This window comes from Fundulus heteroclitus, chromosome 12 (genome assembly GCF_011125445.2).
Source record: "Fundulus heteroclitus isolate FHET01 chromosome 12, MU-UCD_Fhet_4.1, whole genome shotgun sequence".
In the NCBI taxonomy this organism is placed as follows: Eukaryota; Metazoa; Chordata; class Actinopteri; order Cyprinodontiformes; family Fundulidae; genus Fundulus; species Fundulus heteroclitus.
Window position 1 is genome coordinate 739,826 of NC_046372.1, and position 14,982 is coordinate 754,807.

Genomic DNA, 14,982 nt, shown 5'->3' on the forward strand with positions numbered 1-14,982 from the left:
ATGGTGATCATTATGAATTTATCTGATTCACAGCCCTCATGCAAATCCAATCAATTTGTATATTTTCAGACTATACCTCTCCTACCTTAAGCAATATTTTAACAGGTGTGCGCAAACAGTCCTGTAAGGATGGATTTGAAAATTATTTCAGTTATATTAGTGACTGTAAACTATAGCCTCAGGCTGCGAGTTCATGTTATCCTTTCCACTAACTTTCTGGCCAAGAAAATAGCTTCTTAGCCAACCAGAATGCTGATTAGTTAACACATTAACATTCCTTCTTGTTGCCTATATTTCAGTCCATTACCTGCTATCTGCATTGAGATAAGCATTATTACACAGGGGTTGTTGAAATATCATTGTCAGATGAAATATTTCCATGTTTATTAAATCTCAGGTTACCCTTAAGGGAGCTAAATGGTTCCCATTGGATTTGTGGTGCTGTTTTAATACGATTAATTTCTCTACCTACAAACCTTCTTTAAGTTATTCCTATCAAACTTTTTACTTACAATGCTTTGTATTCTTTATATTTTTTAACGATGATATACTTAAGTTATTCCCAATCCTTTTTCACCTTAGACTTCGGGGTGTTGTTTTTTCCCCTTTAATGAAAATAAACACGCGTCTCCTTTAAATCCAGTTCCGTTACGTCATGAAATCAACGCGGAAGTTCTTACGCTGAGCGTCATCATCTTTAGTTTTGTTTACATGTGGTATGGTATTTGGGTAAGTGTCGCAGGGATGAGTTTGTTTTGGGGAGTAAATGTTTTACAGCGTTCGGTGACAGCTTAGCGGCGATGCTCTTCTTGCTCCCCCAGAACAAATCTCATTCATTTTCTGCTACACGGGGGTCACGGATGCTGCACTTTAGCTAGCTAAAGCAGTTAGCCTTGTAGCTCTGGGCGCTAAGTTTCGATTTACTTGGTAGCCTCTCCAGCCGCGCGCTGAGGTTATAGCGCATCGCTCGTGTTCTCCAGCCTTAGTTGTTCCTGTCGGACTGTTTTTTTTCCTTTGTTTCTTTCTAAAACATCAGCAAAGTTGATGTTGGAGCCTGGTGGAGATCCTCGGCATGTTTTACCGCAGTAGGGCGCCGACGCCGCGGTCCGCCGGCAGTAGCGAGCCGTACCATCCGCCGCGAGCCCCCCTGCGTCAGGACTTCCGCCATTGGGGACCGGAAGCTGCCAACAGGTGAGTTATTTATTTATTTATTTATTTTTGCAAACCTTACAAAGTACAAAACAATGACAGGACGAATTGCACATGCATTTCAATTCAACACATCATCTTAACAAAGTCAGACAGAGACCTGTCATACCATAAAATGGAGCATCGTTGATCGAGCAAATAAATAATAAAGACCATGAAATAATTCAAAAACAAATTGCCATAACCATCACACAGCTTACACACTTGAATTGTGTCCGAAATAAAATTATTGCCAACAGGCGAGTCTGTCGAAGAAAAGAGCCTGAACTGACATGCAGTAAGAGACTTGTTGAATCTCACCTTCAAGTGGCTTCTTCTCATTTTAGTGGCTACTTTTGTAAACTGGTGCAGTTCAGTATTCAAGTCAGCAACAGTAGAACTTCTCCAGTAGTTCTCTTGAAGAACTACAAACCTCACTTTCAACGAGCAACGCAGATGAGGCATATCATATTTGATTAAAATAACGCTACACAGGTCTTTGTTTTAAATATAGATTTCCTGAGATTTACCCAGAAATAGAAGATCCATTTAAATGTTTTCTGAATTCAGACTGTCATCTAAGTCATAATATTCATAGTACTTTTTGGCTGATTTTATTATTTGGAAGCTATCTGCAACGAGAGTAATATCTCTGGGACCCCGGCTGAGTCAACCCGACTAAACTGAGGCGGATGATTCTGGTTTTATCGTTGTTCTTCTTTTTTGTTCTGTTTTGTTCATGTAGAAAAGCTATCTGTTAAGAAATGATTGAAACTGTGATCGAAGAGGAAGCAGGAGCAGACAAAAGTCTTTTCTTGAAAACTATACTATCAAAACGAATTAGGAAAAACACTCCAGACCTTGTCTAGCCGATGGCAGAGATTTTAATTTGCGCACGATGGTGACGCACACACCAGCAAAACGTTCAAGCTGTCTCAAAGAATGGATGGAGAGTTCTAAATGATTGTTGTCTCTGACGCATTTTGATAAATCATTCCTGATGACATGTCAGCATCAGGCTCTGTTTATCCAGCAGCAGTAGAGATATGTTTTCCCAGAAATCCTAAGTTATCTCCATGGTCTAGTAAGCACAGAGTCAGCTTTGCACGACCTTGGCTTGACATGTGAGGGTTTTCATAACTCTACTAGAGGGAAAGGTCTGTGAGCTCTTTTAACAGAACTTTAATTCTTTATGAGCTTTTACAACGAAAATCCTTTTCATCCCACACAAAACAACAACATACCAAAAACGTTCTGTTTCCTGGACGAATCAGGAATCCATCTGTCTTCACAATACAATGTTTGTAGTGAAATAAGTTATTTTTCAAAAACACCCCAAGGTTACGTATCTGTCTTTATCTGCATTACTGAAATCTGCAAATACAACAGAATTATCTGGGAAATGGCACGAATGTACCCATACAGATAAAGCCCAACTATGAAGATCTGACGCATTTTTCATTTGCAGATTAAAGCTTACCATTTGATCATAAAACGTGTGCCCAAATATTCTCTTTTCTACCAGTACCTTTCAAAATAAATCACTTCTGTGTCCAACCTAATACTAGTACACTGCAAAAACGGAACTAAAAATAAGTAAAAAAATTCTTAAAATTAGTGTATCTGTCCTTGATTTGAGCAGGTAAATAAGATGATGTGCCAATAGAATAAGATTTGTGCACTTAAAATAGGAACAATTCATCTCCATCATCTTATTTCAAGTGCAGGATGTCTAATTATCTTAATTTAGGGGTCAAAATACTCATTCCATTGGCAAATGATCATATTTACCTGCTCAGATCAAGGACAAAAACACTATGTTTAAGAACATTTTGCTTATTTTTAGATCCGTTTTTGCAGTGTACATCTCAAAAATAAAGCGTAAAAGTGTGATATTTTTTGCCAGTCATTTAGAAAGTAGAATCATTACACATACAGGGATGTATTCCAAGACTTTTTTTTTCTTTAAATTTAGATTATTACGGCTGACCAAAATTTAGTGTGTCAGATGATTAGAATACTGTGAAAAAGTTAATTGTTGGGAATGCATGGTGTGACAACCTAATCAGCCAATTAACTCAAAACAGCTGCAAAGGTTTCCTGAGCCTTTACACGGTCTCTCAGTCCGGGTCAATAGGTTACGCAATCACAGCCGCCTCCCTCGTGTCAAGCCACTCCAGAACCAGAGACGAAGTCTGAAGCATCTCACCTGGGCTAAAGAGAAAAACGACAGGACTGTTGCTCAGTGGTCTAAAATCCTGTTTGCAGATTAAATTTTGCATTAAATTTGGAAATCAAGGTCCTAGAGTCTGAAGGAAGAGTGGAGAGACATAAACTACGTCCAGTGTGAAGTTTCCAGTCAGTGATGGTTTGGCGTGTCATCTGATGACGTTGGTCCACCATGTTTTCTGAAGTCCACAGTCAATGCACTCATCTACCAGGAGATTCTAGAGCACTTGATGCGTCCCGCTGCAGACAAGCTGAATGGAGATGCTGAGTTTATTTTCCAGCAGGACTTGGCACCCGCCCACACAGCCAAAAGGTACCAAAAGCACCAAAAGCTGGTTCAATGACCGTGGTCTTCCTGTTCCTGATTGGCCAGCATACTTCCCTGACCTGATGGTGACACCAGACCCAAGGCAGCTATCAAAGCAATCTGGGCTTCCAGGACACCTACGCGGAGCCACAGGCTGATTGCCTCCCTGCCACGGTGCATTGATGCAGTAATTCATGCAAGAGGACCCCAGCCAAGTGCTGAGTGCATGGAAATGGACGTACGTTTCAGAGGCCTGACATTTATACTTAAAACATCCTTTTTTGATTGGTCTAATGTGATATATTTTAACTTTCTGAGACACTGAATTTTGGGTTTTCTTGACCCTTAAGCCATAATAATCAAAACTACAAGGAAAAAAAAGCTTGTAATGAATCTCTATAAAAGAACTGTTTCACTGTCTGAAATAGCTGGCAAAAATATTGCACTTTTACGCAATATTAATTATTTCTATCGATCGATAGATACACAATAGTAGATGGGGAGAAAAAAAACTTTGCACTGTTTAAATATTTGATCGGTAAGTCATTTCTGTTTTTTCATTGTAGAAATTCGGAATCCTTTCTGTTTGGAAACAGCCGTTAATTATCTCTAACGTGACCCCAGGCGATGCGTGACAGAGAGCAGTCTGTATTACACAGCTCTGCAATTAAAGAGGATTTTCCTTCTCTTTCAAAAGAGACCAAATTATCAACAAATGGCAGCCTTTGTGTTTAATCCCTTTACAGTCGGTGGAGTCTGGCCTCAGTTGTTTCCAAAAGACGATGTTCCGATCAGAGCTCACCCGTCTCTGGCCACCAGCTGTTTTTCAGGCCGTCTCAAATTCATATTTAGTGTTTCATGTGCAGTAAAGGGACAGTGCGTAAAGAAACTGAATTTAATGAGGGTTGTTGTTAAGGCTCCGTCTGCCAATAGATAGAAAAGACAAAACAAGACATGAGGAGAAAACAGGAGCTTAGTGCAATCCAAGGGAAACTGCTGTAGTTCCTGTGCTCAGCGATGCCCAACCATTCAGTGGGAAAGAGAAATAATTTGACTCGTTGATCACCAAACGTTTCGTGGCTGGTATTTGATAAATTCAAATATTTTGAATTTATCATAAATGATCAGATGTTTCCGTCTTTTCAGCACCAAAGAGCGTGAAAACAACCAACAAAGAACGACAGAGAAAAGCCACAAACTGTCTCTAATACTTCGCTCATACAGTAAACGTTTACTCGTCTGATATTTAATGCTGTAAACCAGGGGGGACTACAAGCCTGGTCCTCAGGAGCCATGTGCCGCGTGTTTTAGGTGTTTCCCTGCCTCCGCACACCTGACCTGAATAAACGGCTGATCAACGGGCCTCTGCAGCCCTTGATGGCTGCTGAGGTCACGTCAGGTTTGGTGGAGGAGAGGCACAGCGAAAACATGCAGGACCAGGGTTGAAGACCTCTGCTCTATATATTAACTTGTCCATGTTGTTGTTGTTGTTGTTGTGTTTTTTTGTTTTTCTTTGTTTGCTTAGCTTTAATTTCCTGAACGCGGAGAGGTTGTCTCCTTACGAATGGAAGCCTCCGCCGTACGCCTCTCCAGCCGCCCCTCCGCCCGCGGCCAACGTACCGGGCGGGCGCAAGTAAGCGCCGTTTCTTTACAGCTGAACGACCGCTTGCCTTCACCTCTGCTAAACGAGAGGCGCTCCCTGATCATGTCGACCCTTGCAGGAGGCGCCACAACGAGTACAGCGCTCACGCTGTCAAACGCCAACGGGTTGACCCTTTGCCCCCGCCGTCAGCAGCCCCCTCTCTGAGATGGGCGGCTCATCCTGACCAAGCGGTGGCACAGACCTCCGGATCAGCCCTCGCGGGGTTCGATCACTGCTCTCCCAGTCCGGCCTGCTATGTGAACGCGCCGGTGCTCGCCGTGCCGGACGGCTCCAGGAGCATCCAGGACTACATGAAGGACAAGGTAGAGCTGATCTCTCTCTCTCTCTCTGAAGTCTGGAGATGTTTGCGCGCAGACATGAGCGCGTTTGAGCGTTGACTGTGTCGGTGTGTTCAGCTGAGTAGTCAGATGGTGGAGCTGTTTGACGCCTGCCAGCAGCAGCCTGCGGATCTGAACCGGAAGGAGGCGTGCCGGGCACGGCTCCAACAGGACATACAGCACATGTTTCCAGGTTTGGATCGCATGGGGTTAGTTGTCCTCTTTGCACAGTGTTGTCTTTTTTATTTCTCATGAAGTTATGTTCCTCTCAGCGGCGCGGCTTTACCTGACCGGATCTTCTATGAACGGACTGGGCTGCCGGAGCAGTGACGCTGACCTCTGTCTTGTGATTAAGGGAAATGTATGTTTGGGTCATCCTGCATCGTTCTTTCAGATCACAACCGTTAACATGGATTTTTATTCCTCACAAATATTCTCTGCTGTCATCTGTTTCCTGCTTCAGAAACGGCCCAATCCAGTCGATGTCCTCTATCGGCTCCAAAGGGCTTTCAGATCACTCCGTAAGTCTTTTCTTTTTAACTCAAAAACAATTAAAATTTGTTGTCAACTTTCCTGTAATCTTTAAACTTCGCCTCATCTACCTTTCTTCAGTGCCTCGCAAAAGTATTCACACCCCTGGAACCTTTTCACATTTTGTTGGGTTACAGCCAGAAGGTTTTCTGTGACAGAACGACACAAAGAAGTGCATGCGTGTGTGGAGGAACAGAAGATGAATGGTTTTCAAAAGGTTTTACGAAATATGGGAGGTGGTGCGCAGTGGGATTCGCTGTCCCTCGGCTCTGATGCCCCTAAATAAAACCCAGAGTCACCCAAACGGAAAATAGGCTCCACCTGTATGCAGTTTATTCTGCGATGGTTTTTCAGAGAACATTAGAGAATAAATGGAACCATAAAGACCAGAGAACACTGCAGACAGGTCAGAGATAAAGCTTTTGAGAAGTTTGCAGAAGGGTTACGTAGCCGTGTCCCAAACTTTTAACATCTCATTAAAAATATTCCAGCTATCGTCCAAAAAATGGAAAGTTGTGTTGCACACCTGTAAACCTACCTAGGCACTGCAAACTTGGCCTGAAGTGTAACTTTTTGGGCCTGCTTGCAAAATGCAGTGTCCACACTGTGAAACATGGCCGTGGCTGCAGCGTCATGTGGTGGACATGTCTTTCTGTAGTAGACACAGAGAAACTGGCCCGACTTGATGGGAAGTTGGATGGAGTGAAATGGAGGCCGGTCCAAGAGGAAGGCCCACAAAAGAATTGTTCATATGGAATGATCTCAATCAAAACAGATTTGTATGGATTTTGACATCAGTCAAAATCCATACCTAATTTAATAAATCAGTGCAATTCAATTTCAATTAAATTTTATTTATATAGCGCCAATTCATGATACATGTCATCTCAAGGCACTTTACAAAGTCAAGTTCAATCAGATTATACAGATTGGTCAAAATGTCCTATATAAGGAAACCCAGTTGATTGCATCAAGTCCCGACAAGCAGCATTGACTCCTGAAGAAGCGTAGAGCTACAGGGAGAGTCGTCTGCATTGTCCATGGCTTTGCAGCAATCCCTCATACTGAGCAAGCATGGAGCGACAGTGGAAAGAAAAACTCCCCATTAACGGGAAGGAAAAACCTCCAGCAGAACAAGGCTCTGTGTGAACGGTCATCTGCCTCGACTGACTGGGGTTACAGAAGACAGAGCAGAGAGACAACAAGAGAGACAAAAAAGCACAGAAGCACACAATGATCTAGTAATCTGTTCTACATTAGATGGTAATAGCGGGTGATCAGTCTTCCCTGGATGATGTCACAGCTAACAGAACGCCAGACCAGGTGTACCTACTATGAAGAAAATGACAAAAAACAAAAAGTTGACAACAGTCATTTCAAAGCAATGCAAGACATAAAAATACCTGATCTCAGGTTATCGGACCAGGCTGACTGAGCTTGATCTACTTTCCAAACAGGAAGGGGCAAACATGAAAAGACAGCAGCTGGGACTGCATAGAAAGATGATTCTACTTTACTGGGAGGGGTAAAAATGCTCATCTTCTCAGGTTTTGAGTTATTATTGAAATAGATACGTTAAATCCCTGCATGGTTTTCCTCCCGCTTCAAAAATTTTACATGCACTGCTTTGTGTCGGTCTAACATTTACATCTGTAGTATAATACATTTAATTTTATGATTTTTAATGTGACAAAAGGTGGAAAACCATAAATGGTGTGAATATTTCTGCTAGAACTTATTACTGTCCACTAGAGGGCGGTGTTTGCCCAATTTTAAAGTGCTTTCAGGTTTTACCAAGATGAGCATCTGTGAATCTTTAAATGTGTATTTTAATTTGTAGCATATATTGAGAGGATTCAGCTGATAAGAGCTAAAGTCCCCATCCTCAAGTTCAGAGAGAGAGGCAGGTAGGGGCCGTCGGTCATCTAAGCTCGTGTTCACGTCTCGGCGTGGTCCTAAACGACTTTCTGCTTTTCCTAATCCGCATTCAGTTATCTGGAGTTTGACCTGAACATCAACAACACGGTGGGCATCAGGAACACCTTCCTCCTGAGAAGTTACGCTTACGGTGGGTGAAATGCTTCCCCCTCTCGTCTGCCAGCTTCCCTTTGCTCCTGGAATCCACAGTCATACGTAGACGCGTCATAGGCGCAGGTTCGCACGTCAATGTCACCGCCATATTGTATGTGGCAGAAAAAAGTTGAGTTCAATTATTGTGAACATGAATCAGAAAAGATGCCTCATTCCTGTGCTGCATGGAAATGTATTCTGGCTGATTTCACTACTTGTATCTCCCTTCTATGAACTAATATAAGGCTGCAACATGTTGCAAAACTGGACACACTAAAGCTGCAGAGTGGTAACACAGGCTATATATATATATATATATATATATATATATATATATATATATATATATATATATATATATATAGTGTGTGTGTTATGAATATAAGGATCAATTTGTTAAATGTAAACATTGTGGTCTTCATTAATTCATAAAACCGTGTCACATGTGAACCTTTAGGAACAGACTTTTTGGGGGAGTATTAAAGAGGTAAAATTAATAATATGAGGGAAAAAAGTCCTAGGTCAATAAAGTAAAAAAAATAAAAAAAAAGTGATAATGTTATGAGAAAAACGTCATATTATGAGAATTAAGGGGGAACATTTCCAGAATAGTCTCAGTTTACAGAATTATTTCACTCCTGGAGTAATAGTGTCAGGTTAGATTATTTTAAATATTTGTATTCTTTAGGAGAATAAATTCAGGAAAATGAAGCTAAAGGGATACGAAAATAAACTTGTAATATTACCAAAAACAAAAATACTACGAATGCAAAATATACTCGGAGATTAAAGTCCCTCTGATACTGTTTAAGTGACTGAGTAACTGCAGATTTGCCACATTTAAGATGGCGGACGCTCTGACGCATCGCAGCATAGGCAGAACCCGCCCAATGACGCGTCTACTCTCATATTATGTCTATGCTGGAAACGGTCTGAATTTTTTTTTTTTTTACCCGCCGCTTCTGTGTCGCCTCCTTCAGCCGACGTCCGGATCAGGCCCATGATCCTGGTGGTGAAGAAGTGGGCGCGGCACAGCCAGATCAACGACGCCAGCAAAGGAACGCTGAGCAGCTACACGCTGGTGCTGATGGTCCTTCACTATCTCCAGAGTGAGTGAAGCTGCAGGCAGAGAAAAACGCCCGTCTCCACTCCTGTCTTCATAACCTAACGTGTTGTTCTCTTACCAGCTCTTAGAAAACCTGTCCTCCCGTCTCTCCAAAGGGCTCACCCTGTAAGTCTGCTTATTTCTCAGCTTTTAGAAGTGGGCCGTGCGTGCACTGGGCATCGTCCACATGTAAAGTGACTAAGTGGATGACGGCCAGGTTTTAACTGTGATCATTTGTCCTCCGTCGTGCTTTCTAGGGGAGCTTCAGTCCCACTATGGACATCGACAAGGTTCCAGAGGGACCCAAAAACATTCCTCCCTACGTCTCAGTTAACCGGTCGTCTCTGGGCGAGCTGCTGCTGGGCTTTCTCAGATACTACGCCACAGAGTTCAGGTATCGGGGGCGGGCGCTCCTCATCCTGTTCTTCGTCTCTCGCCGCCAACTTTTCCTCCCCTCTGGAGTCTTTTGCGTCTGTCCTCACCTTCCCGCATCCTGCTCTCTGGTTTTATGTTTCTGGCTGAGGGGCGGCAGCAGGTGGGGACCTCTGGCCTTACACGGCTCTAGCACCACATACACGATCCCTGTATTGCAAGAATGTGCCGAGCCGCGTTTGAGGAGTTGGAACTAAAAAAAAAAAAAAACGCCAGATGAGCAAACGTTGGCCCATCTGTGTGCGGGATCAGTGCTAATTGGCTGTGCTCCTTTTGTACGTAACCCGCCACGTTTTAGTGGTCGAGATCTGTCAAAACCCTTAAAAACAATAATCTCACACTGAACCATTTAGAAACATCCAGTCTTTAAATGAAGTAATTTAAAAGCTGAGAAATATTTGTTTTTAACAAATTAAATATGTGTTATCAGCATCCCTCCATCTTTTCCTACGACGCTAACCACGGCTTCTCACTAGATCACCCGGTCTTCCCTCCTGCGCTCCTCTCTTCAGCTTTCTACAGGATTTAGTTGTGGGGGACTGGGATGCACATTTAAAGGTTAATTTTGTGTCCAAGGATCCATTTCTGGTGTTGATTTGTTTTGGATCAATATCCTGCTTTCACGTCCATTTTCACACTACTGATGGGATTCTTCTTTAAAATGTCCTGGAGTCACGATGCCTTCTTGATGTCATGAAGTTTGGCAAGGTTCCTAGTTTAGAAGAAAAATTGAGCCTCAACTGTTGTTTACAGCGAGGATCACCCATTTTAGGACTGGGCGATATGGACCAAAAATAACTATATTCTTGGGCTCAATGCCGATATACAATATTTATCTCTATGTGGATAATAAAAGGGCATCCATGAAGTTTTATCCCAGATGTCTCACAGGGACATCAGGGAAAGAAAACCTCTCTGGATAAATATGAGAAACAGCTGAAAAATAACCTACTGGCATAAATAAAAGTATAATTACAACACAACATAGACCATCTTGACATAAACAATATAGTCTCATATTATCTCTCTTTTTAAAAATCTCGATATATTGCCCAGCCCTATAACAAACCCACCAGAAATGCAAGAAGATCCCTTTTTGGCTCATTTGATGAAAGACAGTTGAAGTGCCAGCGGAGTTTTGTAAGGTCACAATAAACTGGTTGGCACGTAAACGCCGCCGATTGTTTACTATGGAGGCCTAAAGAACCCAAGATGCCTCTCTGTGCTGCACTTTTCACAGTGGGCGCAGTGGATCTTTTAAATCTTTTTTTCACCATCATTAAGTCATAATACAGCCTTGTTTGTCACAGTTGGGATTTTTTTTAGTCATTTAGGTAACTGGATACATTTCCTGACTCAAACAACAAATCCTCACTTGTCGGACATGTTCCCTTGTCTTTCCCATCTTAAAGAGTGGCTAAAAGGGAAAATTCCTATGTGTGCGTTGATAGATATACATCCCCACGACACAGAAACGCTGATCAGCTCAATGTTAAATATAACTTTTGCTGTAGATTTTTTTTTTTTCTCCCAGAGATTTGCAGCAATTATTACTTAATGGAATGAAATAAATTTTCTCGATTTAAAGGTTGGATTTTTCAAAACTTTTCAGTGTGAGATTTTACTGCTCCAATAGATAATTAGTTTATTTTGTCTAAAAGCATGTCCTATTGTCACATGACGGTGATGCAGCATAGCCTGTAATAGACGTAGAAAAGGCTTAATTTTCATATAACTGAGTGGAAATGAAGGGAAGCTGGAGAGTTTGACTCTCGACCTTCGTTTCTGCTAAACGGTGCTGAAATGACGGCTGCGGTGCCAGGAGAGCTCTAAATAACAAGTGTGGGGACTTGGTGTGTTGCAGCTGGGATAAGCAAGTGATCTCTGTTCGCGAGGCCACAACGTTACCCAAGACCAACTCTCAAGAGTGGAGAAACAAGTTCATATGTGTGGAAGGTAAACATTTACGTGGACACCTGACATCCTGTGTGGGCCTGAAAAATGCCCGCTACTGTTTAATGATTCTGAAGACCGTGAAAGTTCAATTGTAAAACAAAAAAATATATATATTTTGATGTTTTGCAGACTAAAATTAACTAAAGTTAGATTGTAAAAGTTTAATACGAATCTTTAAGTTGCTAACCAGACAGAGCTCAACTTCAGGAGTTTTCTGTTTAATCATTTTAGAATTTAAAATCTCAGTTAACGTGAATAAAAGCAAAATGTAAATTTATGTCAGAAATTCAATAAAAACAAGTAAACTCAGTTATATCCAGTGGTGTCTCTAACATAAGTTAGGTGGGGCACAAAAACTCAACACCTGTTAGCAGCAACATATTTTTTGTGATGCACACACCCTGACTTTGATCAATTTTAAATTAGACAGATAAATTGGCATAAATCAGCAAAAATGCCATTTTATATAAGCTAAATGTAATTAAATTTTTATACACAAAATTACAAATAAAGGCTCACTAATAAAGTTAATTTATTGAACAGAAAAGATTCACATCAATCCTTCAATGAGCCAGCAAGGGCAACCAACACTAGATTGTCGCACACTATCCGGCTGATTGTAAATGTAATGTGTGCATTTCCAGCATTTTGATTGGACGAGCCGAGCTTAGGGCCACAGGATTTGTGCCCCACGGAGGTCTACTGAGAGCATGTTGGGCATGCGCACTGCGATATCAGATGTTCGTTATTTATTTATTTTTATTTTTTATTTTTTTATTTTCTTCCTTCTTTTTTTCTTTTATTTATTTATTCCCCCCCCCCCCCCCCCCCCCCCCATTTTTTTCTCTTTTTTTTCTCTTGTTGTTCGTTATTTAAACAGACGTTGGTGAGCCGGCCCCAATATCACGATGCCTCAAAAGGATTTAGCCTACTGAGCTTGACAGTTTTCTGACTTTACAGACACAAATGTTTATAACAAAATTGTATTGGTAAGGGAATCTGTCTTTTTTACAATATTACTCTATAAAGAACGATGCTGTCTCATTTAATATTGCGAACATGGAGCTCCACAGCGACATGTGATGGGGCCTGTCCCCACTGGTCCCAAATGCAGAGACACCACAGGTAATATCATCCAGACTGATTACACACGTAATGATATATATATATATATATATAGTGTTTTTCTGTTAAGCTTGATGGCTATATCTTCTAGCTAACGACAACGCAAACTTTAGTCTTTAGGAAAATTAGAATGTAACAGTTGAACTAATGAAGGACTTTTGAATACAAGAACATTAAATTGTGGCGTACACAATCACGAGAAAGGCTGCCGGCGGTGTTCCAGGAAGGCGAGCCACAGCTCGTCCTCGCTAAACAAGCTGCCGGTTCACATGCAACATCAAGCAAATCAATGGAAAATTGGGTGGAAGGAAAACGTTTGGTAAAAAATAAATATGGCTCCAGCTGTATGCCCTAATTATAAGAGTTCATGAATTTACGAGTTTTTTGAATTAAACTTTTGACAATTTATTGATAAACTGAGATGATTTTGTTTTTCAATCCAACTGAATTATGCATGAAGCATATCTCCCTAATCTTTATAAGATTTATATTAAAGTACACCGAGCTACATCCTGTCTTTTGGTGGTGGTAGTTCTTAGTTTTGATGCATTTATTAATAGAAAAAAATCTGATTATTCAGTATTTGACCCACAGAACGTTACAAAGAGCTTAGGTGTGTAAATCAAGTGAAGCATCACCATGAGATATCAGGTTTTTTTTTAATGTTAGGCTAAATCTTTGTGTTCCAGAGCCGTTTGAGAGGAATAATGTTGCCAGGGCGGTCCATGAGAAGGCTAAGTTTGATGCCATTAAAGCTCAGTTTGCTGAGGTAGGTGACGGCTCCTGCAGCTCATCTTTGTTCCCAGGCACAGATCTGGTTCCTAATCCGTCTCCGTCTGCGCAGTCATCCAGGATCCTGCACGCCAGGAAGGACCTGAACGCCATCCTCCCTCTCAGGACCATCATCAGTAAAGAGTTGGCAAGGAGCTGAAGCGATGAAGGACACAGCCGTTGCGCAGAGAGCGAAGCTTCAGCGGCTCCCCCCCGCCGGACACATGTGAGGGAGGGAGGGGAGGAGGTGGAGGACCGAATGCTCTTCATGCTTGGTTCTGAATAAAAATGCTGCACTCACCGCTGAATGATGCCACATCTGTGCAATTCCTGATGTTTATAGTCGCCACAACGGGGAAGAAAAGAACGGTTATCTGTGGAGGTAAAGCAGAGGACTTGAACACAACACCCAGTCGCTGCAGACGGCGAATCAACACAGGATCATCTTTATTAGCTGCTACATGTTCCTCTTGTGTTCTCCTGGCTGGAAAAGATGTCTTCTCCCTGGTAGAAGGGCTTAAATGGACCTGCTGGCATTAAGGTTTAAACATCTCTTGTCCTCTTTCTGCAGCGCCGTTTCTGTTTACCCGCTGTTTCTATAACTTAGTGATATCAACCCTGTTTCTATTTTTATAAATCGATGTTGACAGCATTGTTCCTTCTTTTCTACTGCTGCCTTTTCTCACCACCTCGTGACTCCTGAGTTCCTCTGTGGGGTTTGAGGTAAAACGGACGTGATGAGCTGCTCCTCCTGGCTGTTTTCAGGGCTTTCAGTCTCGGCTGCCTACTGGATTTGTTTGAGCAAAGAACCCTTCACATTTTAAAGGCTTTAATATATTTTTTGCTGTTTGCTTTTTTTGGCCTTGGATTTCTATTTTCCTGAACCCTTTTTTTCTTTTTTTTTTGTACGTTCTGTGCTTCATGGAGTTTGTTTATTTAAGAAAGATTAAATCTAAGGTTTTTTGAGTACTTTTTTTTTGTATGAACAAAACTAAATTATTGACTATTCTAGTAGTTTTAATCTTTTTACATCCCTATTTGATGAATCTGTGTTGCTGACCAACTACAGGTACAAATCCAAAATATAGTGTTATAGAGAGAGTGTGGAAAAAGTTCAATAATCGCCCTACATTATATAGATTCATTAGATATAGTTACTGATTTCAGTGGTTTATTTCCTGTAATTTTGCTGATTTAGGTAATGAAAACCCGAAATGAAATGCCTCATAAAATTTTATTATAGTGAAAAAGTTAAATATTGGAAATGCATAGTGTCACACCTTAATCA

The 14,982-nt window shown here is 41.4% G+C and overlaps 1 protein-coding gene across 2 annotated transcripts; it reads left to right on the plus strand.

The window, feature by feature from the left end:
- Positions 1 to 547: 547 nt before the first annotated feature.
- On the plus strand, positions 548 to 14,690 carry tent2 (terminal nucleotidyltransferase 2). 2 transcript variants are annotated; one of them, XM_036143618.1, is made up of 15 exons: positions 548 to 729; positions 1,037 to 1,191; positions 5,250 to 5,357; positions 5,446 to 5,689; positions 5,783 to 5,897; positions 5,977 to 6,065; positions 6,168 to 6,225; positions 8,076 to 8,142; positions 8,227 to 8,303; positions 9,286 to 9,414; positions 9,493 to 9,536; positions 9,668 to 9,804; positions 11,707 to 11,798; positions 13,613 to 13,692; positions 13,768 to 14,690. In XM_036143618.1, the coding sequence occupies exons 2-15, from the start codon at positions 1,073 to 1,075 to the stop codon at positions 13,852 to 13,854; spliced, it is 1,446 nt and encodes a 481-aa protein (XP_035999511.1). In that variant the 5' UTR covers positions 548 to 729; positions 1,037 to 1,072; the 3' UTR covers positions 13,855 to 14,690. The 2 variants fall into 2 exon arrangements, with proteins under 2 accessions (XP_035999511.1, XP_035999510.1); XM_036143617.1 differs by having other exon boundaries at positions 549 to 1,191.
- Positions 14,691 to 14,982: the final 292 nt, after the last annotated feature.